General features: G+C 48.0%; 2 protein-coding genes across 6 annotated transcripts in view; one reads left to right on the forward strand and one right to left on the reverse strand.

The window, feature by feature from the left end:
• sh3rf1 (SH3 domain containing ring finger 1) overlaps positions 1–13,963 on the reverse strand; it is a 160,163-nt gene that overhangs the window by 96,070 nt on the left and 50,130 nt on the right. The gene's annotated exons all lie outside the window — the stretch shown is intronic.
• palld (palladin, cytoskeletal associated protein) overlaps positions 1–13,963 on the forward strand; it is a 44,938-nt gene that overhangs the window by 25,913 nt on the left and 5,062 nt on the right. For 2 of the 5 annotated variants that reach the window (XM_052073705.1, XM_052073707.1), the window contains 5 exons: positions 9,041–9,706; positions 10,523–10,667; positions 10,856–10,960; positions 12,791–13,015; positions 13,097–13,246. In XM_052073705.1, coding sequence (XP_051929665.1) covers positions 9,041–9,706; positions 10,523–10,667; positions 10,856–10,960; positions 12,791–13,015; positions 13,097–13,246 — 1,291 coding nt within the window. Of the gene's footprint in view, positions 1–127; positions 247–3,628; positions 3,795–9,040; positions 9,707–10,522; positions 10,668–10,855; positions 10,961–12,790; positions 13,016–13,096; positions 13,247–13,963 lie in introns of those variants that run through there. The other 3 variants (XM_052073709.1, XM_052073710.1, XM_052073706.1) reach the window with 3 other exon arrangements.

Raw genomic sequence — 13,963 nt, forward strand, 5'->3', positions numbered from 1 at the left:
CTCGCCACCCAATTGGCCACTCGAGCTAGAATGACCTGCATGGAACGGAGAAAGTTTCCAAAAAAGGAAGAGAGCTGTCGGAGCTGACCTTCCTCGCAGGATTGAGAGGGGGGGGGGGGATGTGGGAGATGGAAGCGGGTCACGTAAGACCTGAATGGACTCGTATGTTAGGGAGTTGACAGCATGGAAACTAAACGGTCCATTCACAGACAGCAGACGACTTGGTTCCCCGGAAAGAACGTTCCGGTATGCTAAACATGGAAAACGGCACACACAGATAAGTGCGGGGTTTGGGGGGTGGGGGGGATCTCATTTTATCCAAATGAGGACTATAAATCATTTCGGAACGTGTGTAAACAGGACTTCTCTGCCATTAGTTACGAGTCATTCGAGCAACAATGTCGTCAATTAGCCTCACCCTCACTTATCATCTTCACTTTGTCCGCCACGTCCTGATTCTGTTGTGAATCTAAATCAAAGTTCTGGTTTCTGTCTCCATCCTGGTTTTAAATGCAATCTAAATCTTAATCTTCATCGGGATGTTGAGCTCAAATTTTGAACCTGATGTTAATATGGTTCAACCCTAGTTCCGGTTTTCGTCTTGATGCTGGTTCTGATCATCATCTCAATTTTAATCCCTCAAGATTTGACATAAATCATCGCATAATATTTATCCTGATCCAGGTTACAATCGGGATTTGATCCTTGTCCAAGTTCTAATTTCAGTCTAGTCTGATTCCTAATCCTGACATTAATCTCAATCCAGATCTAGATCCAGATTCTAATCTTGTTCCTGATTTTATTCTGGATACTGATTCTGTTCATAATCTGAATGTTAATCATGATACTTGTTTTATATCTGAACTCAGTCTTGATCCTGGACATGATCTCAATCCCAGTCCGTCTCCATTCCTGGTTTCAATTCAGATCTGATCCTGATTCTGATCCTAATCCTGATCTAATTCCCGGTCCTTATTCTCAACACTGCATCTAATTTTTAATGTGTTACTTATAAGCATGCTCAGCGGTGGAATTCTGAGCCATCCATGCATCTATTGTCAACACCGCTTATCCTGAACAGGGTCGTGCTGGAGCCTGTCCCAGCTGCATTCGGACGCAAGGCAGACTACACCCTGAACTGGTCGCGAACCAGTCACTGGGTACATATAGAGACAAATAATCATTCACACCCATATCCACACTGTCACAGAGTGGATTCTACGCTGCCCGCACCACTACGCCATCAACGACCGTCATTCTGATCCAAATCTGAAATCTGACTCTACTCCTGATCATGACCTCAATCTAATTCCTGCTCCTAATCCAAATCTCTTTGTTAATCCTGCTCCTGATCTCAATCTTAATGGTGATATTTATCTTGTTCATGAGACCACTTTGGACCCCGAATCCTGTCTTGGTCCTGATATTAGTTCTATAAAGTCCTGATCCAGATCTCAAACTGTATTCTTGTGTCATGGCTGTTTGCAGCTGCTCGTCTGATCAATTCGGATGTTTTACACTTTTGTCTGTCCTCTTGCCGACTGTCATGAGTCAACAACGGCAATGACGCCGAGACACCCGGGTCCCAGTCACTTTGACATATTGACCCTGAACGCCCCCCCTCCCCCAATACACACTCACACAGACATCCACTTAGACCACATCCATCAACACTGATTCATCAACAGGCTGGAAAAGACCGAAAGCGTCAAGGGATTAGACACACAAATAGAAGTGAGTCATTCCCAAAGGGATTGTATTTTTTTTTTAAATGGTGAGAAACTGAATACAGGGGCGGCCCGGTAGTCCTGTGGTTGGCACGTCGGCTTCACAGTGCAGAGGTACCGGGTTCGATTCCAGCTCCGGCCTCCCTGTGTGGAGTTTGCATGTTCTCCCCGGGCATGCGTGGGTTTTCTCCGGGTGCTCCGTGGTTTTTCTCCGGGTGCTCCGGTTTCCTCCCACATTCCAAAAACATGCGTGGCAGGCTGATTGAACACTCGAAATTGTCCCTAGATGTGAGTGTGAGTGCGAATGGTTGTTCGTTTCTGTGTGCCCTGTGATTGGCTGGCAACCGATTCAGGGTGTCCCCCGCCTACTGCCCGAAGACAGCTGAGATAGGCTCCGGCACCCCCCGCGACCCTAGTGAGGATCAAGCGGCTCGGAAGATGGATGAATGAATGAATGAAACTGAATACAGATGCAATTCGGTGGACATTGAGAAGTAATCGTCCCTCTCCATGCTTTTGCAAAGGTCGCTGGCTTTCACGCAGCATTAGATTGATGCTTTTTGTGTGTGTGTGTGTGTGTGTGTGTGTGTGTGTGTGTGTGTGTGTGTGTGTGTGTGTGTGAATGTGCGTGTGTTCACAAGCAGAATGTTATCACCTGGTAACAATCAGAACAAGGAATGCTCGTTTTTGGGTTAATTCCTTACGAAAGACAACAGTTGGCCATATGATGTGGTATGCTTTGGATCATGACAGCGCTACATCTGCACTCTGATCAAACCCCCAATTTTAACATCTGGAGTCCTCCAGGCAAGCGGTGCTCTTTGAACTCACCGTTCCCCGACAAAGAGAGGATGGAGGAGGCGCGTGAATGGAAGTTCTCAAGAGCTTGTTGAGTCCTGTTGGACGAACGCGAGGAGGGCCCGCTGCCAGCCAATTGAAGTGGGCTGAAGGGGATTCCCTGGGTAGTCCCTGCACCGGGCTCTCTGGCTCTCTGGTATACGAGGTGTGCAGGGGAGGAAAGCCGCCAAGAAGATCAATTAGGCCGCCAAGAACTCTTCCAGGTTGTTGTGGATCATGAGTAAGGCTTTCGTCAAATTGATGTGGCATGCTTTGGATCACGAGCGATTCTTTCCTGACATTTTTGGACCATTTCATTGCTTTTGGGAGCTGAAGCTTTTGTCTTCTGCTCAATGAAACCGAGGCGTGGGTCACATAAAACCGCTACGTTTCTGACACAATCACCCTCAGAGGGCCAAAGGGCGACTCACGTGTCTCGGCGATGGTCCCCTCGTGTCACATGATACTTTTGAGAACGACACTCTCAATCGGTCTCGCATTATGACGCTGTCGCCCGTCAAGCGGAATCCTATTTGAGCCCCTTTTATAAAGACAAAGACGGCAAAGTGAGTGGAGACCTCACAGGGGAGATTCTTTACTCTGAAAGTGCTTTGAGGATGCGACGAGGTACGCTTTGGATCATGAGCCTTTCCTTTTTGATGTGTAGGTAGTTGGACTTATGATGTGGTATGCTTTGGATCACGCCCGATTTATTTTCCATAGACGGCTACGGTCGATATTGGACAGATAATACGCTTTACCTAGGAGACATTTTTTTTTCTCTCTATCTCAAGGCAGTTAGATTTTGACATACGATGTGGTATGCTTTGGATTATGACCGTTTTCCTTTTTGGAGATAAATGAGGGCATCACGATGTGGCATGCCTTGGAGCATGAGGATTTTCTTCCCATAGGTCGATAGATGTTGACCCGTTTTTTTTTTACAAGGCAAAGTCAAGTGACAGGAGACATGGCAGGGAAGCGGTTTTACTCTGAAAGTACTTTTATTGTGAAGGCAGAGGGAGGAGGAGGAGGAGGAGGAGGCCCTGCCTGGCAGACAGTCTGACTCATGGGGAGGGCGGGAGGCTGAGGGAAAGAGAGAAGGAGGGAGTCAGAGCGCTTCTGTCACCGTCTGGGCCGCCGAGCGCTCTCTATATAGGTCGCTCCTACCTGGCAGGGCCGCAGACGTCAGCACGCTCCTGCGCCGGAAAGGACGCCAAGCGCTCCAAGGTAAAAAAAAAAATATTTTTTTTTAAACGGTTTTGGAATCGCTCGCTTTGGGACGCAAAAAGTTGCGCATTCAAGTTGTGTGACTGCCGCCGCGCCGTGATTTCCACTTTGATGAAGTTTGAAATTGGTTTCCAGCGTTTGTGTGATTTGGATTCGACCAAGGTGGCGTCCCCCCCCCCCCCCCTCGCTTTGTTTGCTTTCCTTCTCACAACAAAACTCTCCAAAGTGCTTCCTCTACCCTCTCCTCCACCTCCTCTCGCTTGCCGCTAATCCCGTTTGATGGAGATGCTGTCCCGTTGCGATCCGGAGAAAGAATGCGTCGGGCATTCCTTGTGTGATTGTGGGGGAAGGGAGGGAGGGAGGGGGGGAGGAAGAGGATGGATGAAGGTGAAGAAGAATGGTGGTGGACTCGAAATGTGAGACGCAAAAGGAAGAAAAAGCCTCTCTGTGCTGCCTTTGAAAGGAAAACAGTCTGGTTCTATTTTGTGCGTGTGTGTGTGTGTGTGCAATTAGAGGCCACGGAGAGCCAGGAGGCGGGTTTGAAGAGAATATGCGGGTGGGGGTGGGGGGGCTGGTTTGGGAATGGGCCTCAGTGGAGAAAGTCTTTTCCAAGTCAGCTGGCATATTTTTTTCCTCTTCTTTTGTTTGTCCCCCCCCCCCCCCAAAAAAAAAAACGTATGACACTTATGCGTCCGGTGTCTCTCGGAGGGCAAAGGTCAGCCAAGATTGTCCCGCAACATTCCTTTCAGCGTAGGTTCTTGCCAAAGCTGTCGGTGAGGCTTTCAACTCGCACTTTCAATTGAGTTATGACTTAATTACACAAGTATTTCGAAAAAAATAAAAATAAAAAAAATAAAAGTTGCAGCAGTTATTTTCAGGGTCAAATTTGTCATTGAATGAGGAAAGAACCATATTTGGCAACTGAAGCGGGGGGGGGGGGGGATGGCTTGGGCCGTGTATGAAATCGTGCAGCCTTCATGAGGAGTCATTGAATTAATTTTATGATGCGCTTGTCAGTTTTGTCATTGAGGTTATTTTATTCTCAGGGCGTTCAATAAGTTGCAACTATTTTCTTAAATTTTTTTTCTCTCTCTTTTTGGGGAGTTGTTCTACTTATTATTGTATTACTTTTTGGCATTTTTTGTTTTATTTGAATGTTTATTACATTCTATTTTTTTATTTTAATAATTGTATTTTTTGAGGATTTTTTGCTCATGTTGTATTTGTTTTTATTTTAATAATTTTATTTTTTTAGGATTTTTTTCTCATGTTGTATTTGTTTTTATTTTAATAATTTTATTTTTTTGAGGATTTGTTTTCTCACGTTTTATTTGTTTTTATTTGTATATGAATTAGTAATCATTTTACTTTTTACGACTTACCACCCGTATCGTAACATTGTATCATTTTTATTGATTTATTTTTTTTTGAGTAATTTAAATACTGAATCACCGTTTTTCGAATGTTGTGCTCACTTTTGCCACCTCTATTATCAAAAAATAACGCTAATACACTTTATTTTCCATGATATTCCACCGCTACTTTTTTCTTTTCATAGTCGTTGGCAAAAGTCACACGGCTCTCGGCAAAAATATGAGCCGTCATAACAGGACGCGCGCAAAAGTGACGGATGTGATGGCTATCGAGCCACTCTTGGGAACTGATGACACGTTTCCTATCCTCGACCCGAATCAGCTGGTGCAGCATTTTCGCGGCGCTTGCCGGTGGGGGGAGGGGGGGTGTCGGTTGTGAATGAACGCTCACATTTCCTACAGCCCTTGAATGCAACGCTGGTCTTGTGCCTCTGGCCTTGCTGTCCTTGTTTGCAAACATACAGCATGGCCTCATTAGCGTCCGTGCGCACTTATCAGCTTCCTGCCCCCCCCCCCCCCCCAACCCCCCGGCCCGACATTTCCTGTCATCAGCTGGCTTGTAAAACGAGGCGTGCCAGCTGCGGCGATGCGGCGTCGGTTATTTATACTGAAAGCAGAGCGAGGGCGAAGTGCGGTGTCACAGCTGGAATGAGGAGCAGGCAGGCAGGCAGGCCGAGGGCAGCGACTTCAAATCGACTTGCGGGCCTGCTCGGCTCGGGGGGCAAACGCAGCTGTGTTGTCATGGCGACGGCCGAACACATCCCTCTTCGGTTGGGCTTCGAGACGCGCGAGCAGCGGCGTTCCCTATAATCACGCTCGGCGGCTTTGTTGTGAGCCATACTGAGGATTGTGTACTTCTAAAAAAATGCTTTAAAATGCAATTTAATTTGAGCTTTTTGAGGGTTTTTAAAAAAACTTATAATACCCATTAATTGTTTTATCTTAGGACTTTTTTTAACCATATGATGTGGTATGCTTTGGATCATTCTTTTCCTTATATGTATATACTGTATAGATGGAGGGTGGCCCGGCAGTCCAGTGGTTAGCACGTCGGCTTCACAGTGCAGAGGTACCGGGTTCGATTCCAGCTCCGGCCTCCCTGTGTGGAGTTTGCATGTTCTCCCCGGGCCTGCGTGGGTTTTCTCCGGGTGCTCCGGTTTCCTCCCACATTCCAAAAATATGCATGGCAGGCTGATTGGACACTCTGAATTGTCCCTAGTTGTGAGTGTGAGCGTGGATGGTTGTTCGTCTATGTGTGCCCTGCGATTGGCTGGCAACCGATTCAGGGTGTCCCCCGCCTACTGCCCGAAGACAGCTGGGATAGGCTCCAGCACCCCCCGCGACCCTCGTGAGGATCAAGCGGCTCGGAAGATGAATGAATGAATTTAATTTGAGCTTTTTGAGGGTTTTTTTTTAATGGATACTTACAATAACCCATTAATTGTTTAATTTTAGGACTTTTTTTAACCATATGATGTGGTATGCTTTGGATCATTCTTTTCCATATATGTATATACTGTATAGATGGATGTTGGACAGATGCTAAAATGTGGTACGCTTTGGATCGGGAGATTTCCCTTTCTGCAGATAAAGTGCGGAGATGTTTGACGCATGATGTGGTATGCTTTGGATCATCCATAGGCACATGATGTTGGACCTGATGTGGTGTGATTTGGGTCATGAGTTTTCCTTTTCTATCCACAGACATTGGACATTTGATGTGGTGAGCTTTACTTTTTTTTAACCACGTGTTTGATGTATGATGTGGTATGCTTTGGATCATGGGCTTTTCTTTTTGACAAGACTCGAGAATGTTTGACGTGATGTCTTAGGGTTAGGATCATGGGAATTTTCCTTGTCTTTGATCGATTATAGACATGATGTGCGATGGATGGATGGATGAATGGATGGACCGATGGTCCGGATGAATAATGGGTTTGCGGTGTTGCGTCCGGAGTGTCGTGAGAGGAGAAGCGGGATGAGGCCGCGATGAAAAAAAAGTTTCCTCTCCGCTGGTGCTCAAGTGTTCACACTCGAGCACAGCCAAAAAAGGAAATCAAGCTGCTGAAGAACGCCTGCCGCCAGCTGCCAAACTATTCCGGTAAAAGCACTCTTTTCCTCTTTGGGGAATGCAAGGAGCAAATGTATATACATGCTGGACATACTGCGTCTCCACACACACACACACACACACATATATATATATATGAAAATGTAGAATCTTTGAGGCATATCGATGGCAAAAAAAAAAAAATCATCTTCGGCTAAGTCTAAGATGTATATATGGAGACGCAGGATTGTTTGAAAAATAATGTTCAGGGTTTGCGATTGTTGGACATCTGGAAAAGATTGAGGGGGGCACGTGAACTCAACCCTGAGGGACTCCTGATTATCTTTACCTCTGGGATATGCCTCGTACTCTACAGGCACTTAGTTTAGTTTCAAAGTTCCAAGCTCTACCTGACCTACATTCATGCTTATTGTTGTCTTTTTTTTTTCTGTTGAGTGACAGCTAAAGCGGTTGCTAGGCTCGCTGGTTTTTCATGCTGAACGGATCAATGCAATAAACAGAGTGACTAGAAATAATCCACAAAAAACTTTTGAGATTATTATGATGGCTCCTTTCAGCGGTTTTTCATGATGAGGGCCACAGCGGACAATAGAAATTAAAAAAATAAAAATAATTCAGAGAGTCAAATACAAAATAAAAAGTGGCCCCTCAGGAAACAAGTCACACAAATCAAAAGGCTTTCGATAAGCCGTCGTCAAACAGATCACCCTCATACCTTTACTGAAGGAAAGGGCACTCGCTTCATTCATTCATTCATTTCATTCATTCATCTTCCGTACCGCTTGATCCTCACTAGGGTCGCGGGGGGTGCTGGAGCCCATCCCAGCCGTCTCCAGGCAGTAGGCGGGGGACACCCTGAATCGGTTGCCAGCCAATCGCAGGGCACACAGAAACGAACAACCATCCACGCTCACACTCACACCTAGGGACAATTTAGAGTGTTCAATCAGCCTGCCATGCATATTTTTGGAATGTGGGAGGAAACCGGAGCACCCGGAGAAAACCCACGCAGGCCCGGGGAGAACATGCAAACTCCACACAGGGAGGCTGGAGCTGGAATCGAACCCGGTACCTCTGCACTGTGAAGCCGACGTGCTAACCACTGGACTACCGGGCCGCCGCTTCATAAAATGTGAAATGCCATAGGCGTGCGAACTAACAGTATTAGCGTTGCAGTGTTGTGACCCTTTTCGCAATGCATATTTGAACACAGTGGAGCAACACATGTAGACAGACAATCCAAAAATACCCCCCGCAAACATATGCAAATTTTCTTATGAAAAAAAAACATTTGTGTTTAATTTTGAGGGAGGTTGGAGCAGATTAAGGTGCCACTCTAGTACGGTTTTAATGTCTTAGTTTGTGTGTGTGTGTGTGTGTGACCTATGGGAAGGAAAAGCAGCACGAGACTGATATCTTATCAGCCTGTCGCCGTCCACAAAGAGCGGCTCGAAAGCGTGTCGACAATGCACGCGGGAGATAAGTGTCACACCAGCGCTTCCTGTTGTTTGCCGTTCGTCTGTCGCTGCTGATGTTTGGATTCTAATTGTTCACGTCTGTGTGTGCGGTTTGCACTGACATGCTGAATTTTCGCGCGGTTCCTCCTGAGGTGCGGTCGTCAGCGTGGTTGACTCGCTGCGTCATGTTGAGAGCGAGCTGTGGGATTCGATTGCAATCCAAGTGAACGCTGACATGACAACCTCACGCGGTTCAAGTAACCTGTACCGTGCATGCCAGACCACTAGTTGGCGATGTGAGAGAAAAATTCCGACGAGCGCACGTTTCCGTTTGTTTCAATGCAGGAACGCGTCGCAGCTGAAGCAGCTTCAGGAGCAGATTTTATTGGAGCAGCGGGAAGCCGCCATCTGGCAACAGCGAAACCAGGAAGTCCCGCCTCCGCCGCAGGAAGCGCCACCGTCCGACTCGCCGTCCCCGCCCCTCCCTCCTCCTCCCTACCTCCAGGAACTGGAGAGCAGCGCCACCATGCAGGCCAGCACCTTCAACTACGCGCGGCCCAAGCAGTTCATCGCCGCCCAGAGCCCCGGCGGGGTCGTCGGCGGCTACGCCGCCCACTCCTCGGGGTCCTCGGGCTCCAACTTGTCGTCCCCGCTGTCACCGCCCACCTCACATAAAGCCTTGGGCAAGATGGCCGCGCCGCCGTTCTCCAAGGGCGTGGACTCGCCGGGCTCGCCGTCCTTCCCGCCCCCGCCCCCGCCCTTCTTCATGTCCGCTAACCTGCCTTCGCCGTCGGGCGGCGCCCAGGACTTCCCACCGCCACCTCCTCCCCCTCCCCCTCCCCCGCCGCCCGCATGCGTGTCCCCCACCCTCTCGGACGCGTCTTCGCCATTCTCCTCCGTCCCGCCGTCTCCGGCTTCCAGCTTCCTGTCTTCGGTGTTGCCGGCCACGCCCACCATGCCGGGTAGCCCCACAGTCAATGCGCTGGGCCTCCCCAAAGGAAACGGCACTGTGTGAGTTCCCAAATCCATTTCTTATTATTTATTTATTTTAAAAAAAATTTTGGGGGGGGGGGGATGGCGGATGGAATGGGCTGCATTCTTCTAATCATACACATATCCATCCATCCATTTTTTGATTTTTCGTTTATCCTGTTGGAGCCTATCCCAGCCGTCTTTGGGCAGTAGGCGGGGGCGGGGGGGACACCCTGAACCGGTTGCCAGCCAATCGCAGGGCACACGGAGACGAACAACAATTTAACCTCACGCTCACACCCTTAGGGACAATTTTGAGTGTTCAATCAGCCTGCCGTGCATGTTTTTGGAATGTGGGAAGGAACCGGAGTACCCGGAGAAAACCCACTGGACCACTGGGCCGCCCTTCATACAAATAATCAGCCTATTTGCTTATTTGCTACAAAACATAAATAATCTCCTTGCAAGATGTCAAAAATTAGTTGACTCACGTGACTAAAAATACATCAAGTCATTGTGAATTTCGATTGGCAAACGCTACCATTTTCGAAAAAATGTTTTCGCCTTTGCGTACTGTGATTTTTGAATTTAGCAAATGCGGAAAAGCAACGTGTCAATGAGCTAAATTATAGTTGTCCAGGCAAACATGGATTTTTAGAAAATTAAAAAATGTTGTCAGTGTCAATCGTGTATATCGGCCGCGTTACTGTTTGCCTCTGAACCGGAACACAAAAGAGGGAGCATAACAGTCCCATTGTGGCCTCCCGCTGAAATTAATATGGGAATTAAAAATAAACATGTTGCACATGCTTTGTTTGTAGTATCTCACCACATGTGTTTGTGTTATCCGCGCAGCAAGGCCTTCCCCAAGAAGTCGCCGGCCACTCGCACGTCTCGCATGGCGTCCGACTCCGACATCCAGGGCTCCAAAGACGCCGTCATCCAGGACCTGGAGCGGAAACTGCGCTTTAAAGAGGAGCGTGTCAGCAACGGCCAACAGGTGTGTGTGTGCCCCCCCCCCCACCCCCACCACGCAGGGCCTCTTTAACATACGGCTACTAACAGTGTTAAACTGTGTTTGTGTGTGCGTGTGTGTGTGTGTGTGTGTGTGTGTGTGTGTGTGTGTGTGTGTGTGTGTGTGCGCGGGCGCTACTTACACACTAACCCGCGCTGCATCCATGCTCGCAGAGGCTAACCTACGAGGAGAAGATGGCTCGCAGGCTGCTGGGCGCCGACAGCGCCGCCACCGTCTTAAAGACGCAGGACGCCGAGGAGGAGCCCGTCGCCACGCAGGTAACTCCGAGTCGAGTCAACCGGTGGGGGGGAGACCGTGAGGTCGGCTTTCGAGGACCTTCCCGCGCCAGATGTTTCCCCTTCCCGGTCTTGTCCCAATACTTTTGCACAGTTCATCATTTTCTTCCAGTTTGACTTCCTGTCGCTGTCCCAATACTTTTTGAAGAACAGCGTGTGTTTCAAATGGGTCGGATGCCATTTCGCTGGCCTTGGGCGGACCTCCCAGATCCTGACTTTTCAGGACACCTAAAATTAGCTTGAAAAAAATAATGCGGACTGACCAAACGAAGATGGAAAAGTTCCAAATTGTTCTCATTGCGTATTTTGGTTCCACGGCACCAATAGATTATTCCATTTTCACTTCCTGTGGGTGTCCCAATACTTTTGTACACACTTCCTGTGGGTGTCCCAATACTTTTGTACAGTTCATCATTTTCTTCCAGTTTGACTTCCTGTTGCTGTTCCAAATACTTTTTGAAGAACAGTGTGTGTTTCAAATGGGTCGGATGCCATTTCTCTGGCTTTGGGTGGACCTCCCAGATCCTGACTTTTCAGGACACCAAAAATTTGTTTAAAAAAAATAATGCGGACTGACCAAACAAAGATGAAAAAGTACCAAATTGTTCTCATTGCGTATTTTGGTTCCATGGCACCAATAGATTGTTCCATTTTCACTTCCTGTAGGTGTCCCAATACTTTTGTACACACTTCCTGTGGGTGTCCCAATACTTTTGTACACACTTCCTGTGGGTGTCCCAATACTTTTGCAGAGTTCATCATTTTCTTCCAGTTTGACTTCCTGTTGCTGTTCCAAATACTTTTTGAAGAACAGTGTGTGTTTCAAATGGGTCGGATGCCATTTCTCTGGCTTTGGGTGGACCTCCCAGATCCTGACTTTTCAGGACACCAAAAATTTGTTTAAAAAAAATAATGCGGACTGACCAAACAAAGATGAAAAAGTACCAAATTGTTCTCATTGCGTATTTTGGTTCCATGGCACCAATAGATTGTTCCATTTTCACTTCCTGTAGGTGTCCCAATACTTTTGTACACACTTCCTGTGGGTGTCCCAATACTTTTGTACACACTTCCTGTGGGTGTCCCAATACTTTTGCAGAGTTCATCATTTTCTTCCAGTTTGACTTCCTGTTGCTGTCCCAATACTTTTTGAAGAACAGCGTGTGTTTCAAATGGGTCGGATGCCATTTCGCTGGCCTTGGGTGGACCTCCCAGATCCTGACTTTTCAGGACACCAAAAATTTTGCTTGAAAAAAATAATGCGGACTGACCAAACGAAGATGAAAAAGTACCAAATTGTTCTCATTGCGTATTTTGGTTCCACGGCACCAATAGATTTTTTTTACTTCCTATAGGTGTCCCAATACTTTTGTACACACTTCCTGTGGGTGTCCCAATACTTTTGTACACACTTCCTGTGAGTGTCCCAATACTTTTGTACACACTTCCTGTAGGTGTCCCAATACCTTTGTACAATTCACATAGTGTACACGGGGGGGCTGACTCCATGTTTTCTTTTCCCCTTTTCACTTCCCACATTTGGTGCGTGTGATTCACTTCTTCGTGGTGTCCCAATACTTTTGTGCAATAGTATCCCCCCCGCCCCCACACGCCCCCCCAAGTGTGCTTTTAGGGGGTCGGCCACTTGTTTTCTTCCAATATCACTCTTTGTTGACGTCCCAATACTTTTGCCCAGTCACACTTCCTGCGTGCGCGTCCCAATACTTTTGCACAGCATTTTCACAGCACACACACATGATAACGTGTGTGTGTGTGTGTGTGTGTGTGTGTGTGTGTGTGTGTGTGTGTCAGGAGTACAAGGTGTCCAGTTTCGAGCAGCGCCTGATCAGCGAGATCGAGTTCCGACTGGAGCGCTCGCCGGTCGAGGAGTCGGACGACGACGTGCAGCACGACGCCGAGCGCGCGGCCGGCGACGGGGCCCCGCCCACTTTTCACAACAAACTCAAACACTACAAAGTGTTTGAGGGCATGCCCGTCACCTTCAGCTGCAAAGTGCACGGGGACCCCAAACCAAAGGTGAGCGCGGGCGGACCTCTCGTCCGACTTCAACCTGCCCCCCCCCCGTGCCAAATCTTTGTTTTTCGTGACGTGTCGCAGGTGTACTGGTTCAAAGACGGCAAGCAGATCTCCAAGCGCAGCGAGCACTACCGCATCGGCCGCTCCGCCGACGGCACGTGCACGCTGCGCACCGCCGCCGCCTCCCTGGACGACGACGGCAACTACACCGTCATGGCGGGAAACCCCGAGGTGGGAGGGCACAAACACGCTTGTTCCTTCTTGTACTTTCCCCCCCCCCCCCCCCGAAAAGGAAGACACGTTATTGATGTTGTACTTTCCTAAAAAGAAGAGAAACGACTGACACTGCACTTTCCTAAAAGGAGAACAGAATATTGATGTGGAGGCTTTTTTTTTAGCACTCTCAAATCACTCTCATTGGATTTGCCTTCTGATGTCACCGCGACGCGTTTTTGCGGAAAACTCGCTGCAAAAATGGTTTTGTTGATGGCACGCTGGATGATGCTAAGTGCAGTGTGAAAAGTCTTTCTTACCTCTTCCCCCCCAAATTCCCTATAATTCATTCATTCATCTTCCTAACCGCTTGATCCTCACTAGGGTCGCGGGGGGGGGGTGCTGGAGCCTATCCCAGCTGTCTCCGGGCAGTAGGCGGGGGGCACCCTGAATCGGTTGCCAGCCAATCGCAGGGCACACATAGACGAACAACCATCCACGCTCACACTCACACCTAGGGACAATTTAGAGCAGGGGTGTCCAAACTTTTTGCCAAGGGGGCCAGATTTTATGTGGTAAAATGTCGGGGGGCCGACCTTGGCTGACATTCTTTACATTCTTTACAATATTGTTCAACAAATTTTAGTAAGCCAGTGTCTGTTTCACATTTCCATTTTTATTTTAATTTCAACAATCTTAAGAATTTCTTTTGGTTCATTTGAAACAGGAATTTGA

The sequence above is a fragment of the Hippocampus zosterae genome, chromosome 8, assembly GCF_025434085.1.
Source record: "Hippocampus zosterae strain Florida chromosome 8, ASM2543408v3, whole genome shotgun sequence".
Classification (NCBI taxonomy): Eukaryota; Metazoa; Chordata; class Actinopteri; order Syngnathiformes; family Syngnathidae; genus Hippocampus; species Hippocampus zosterae.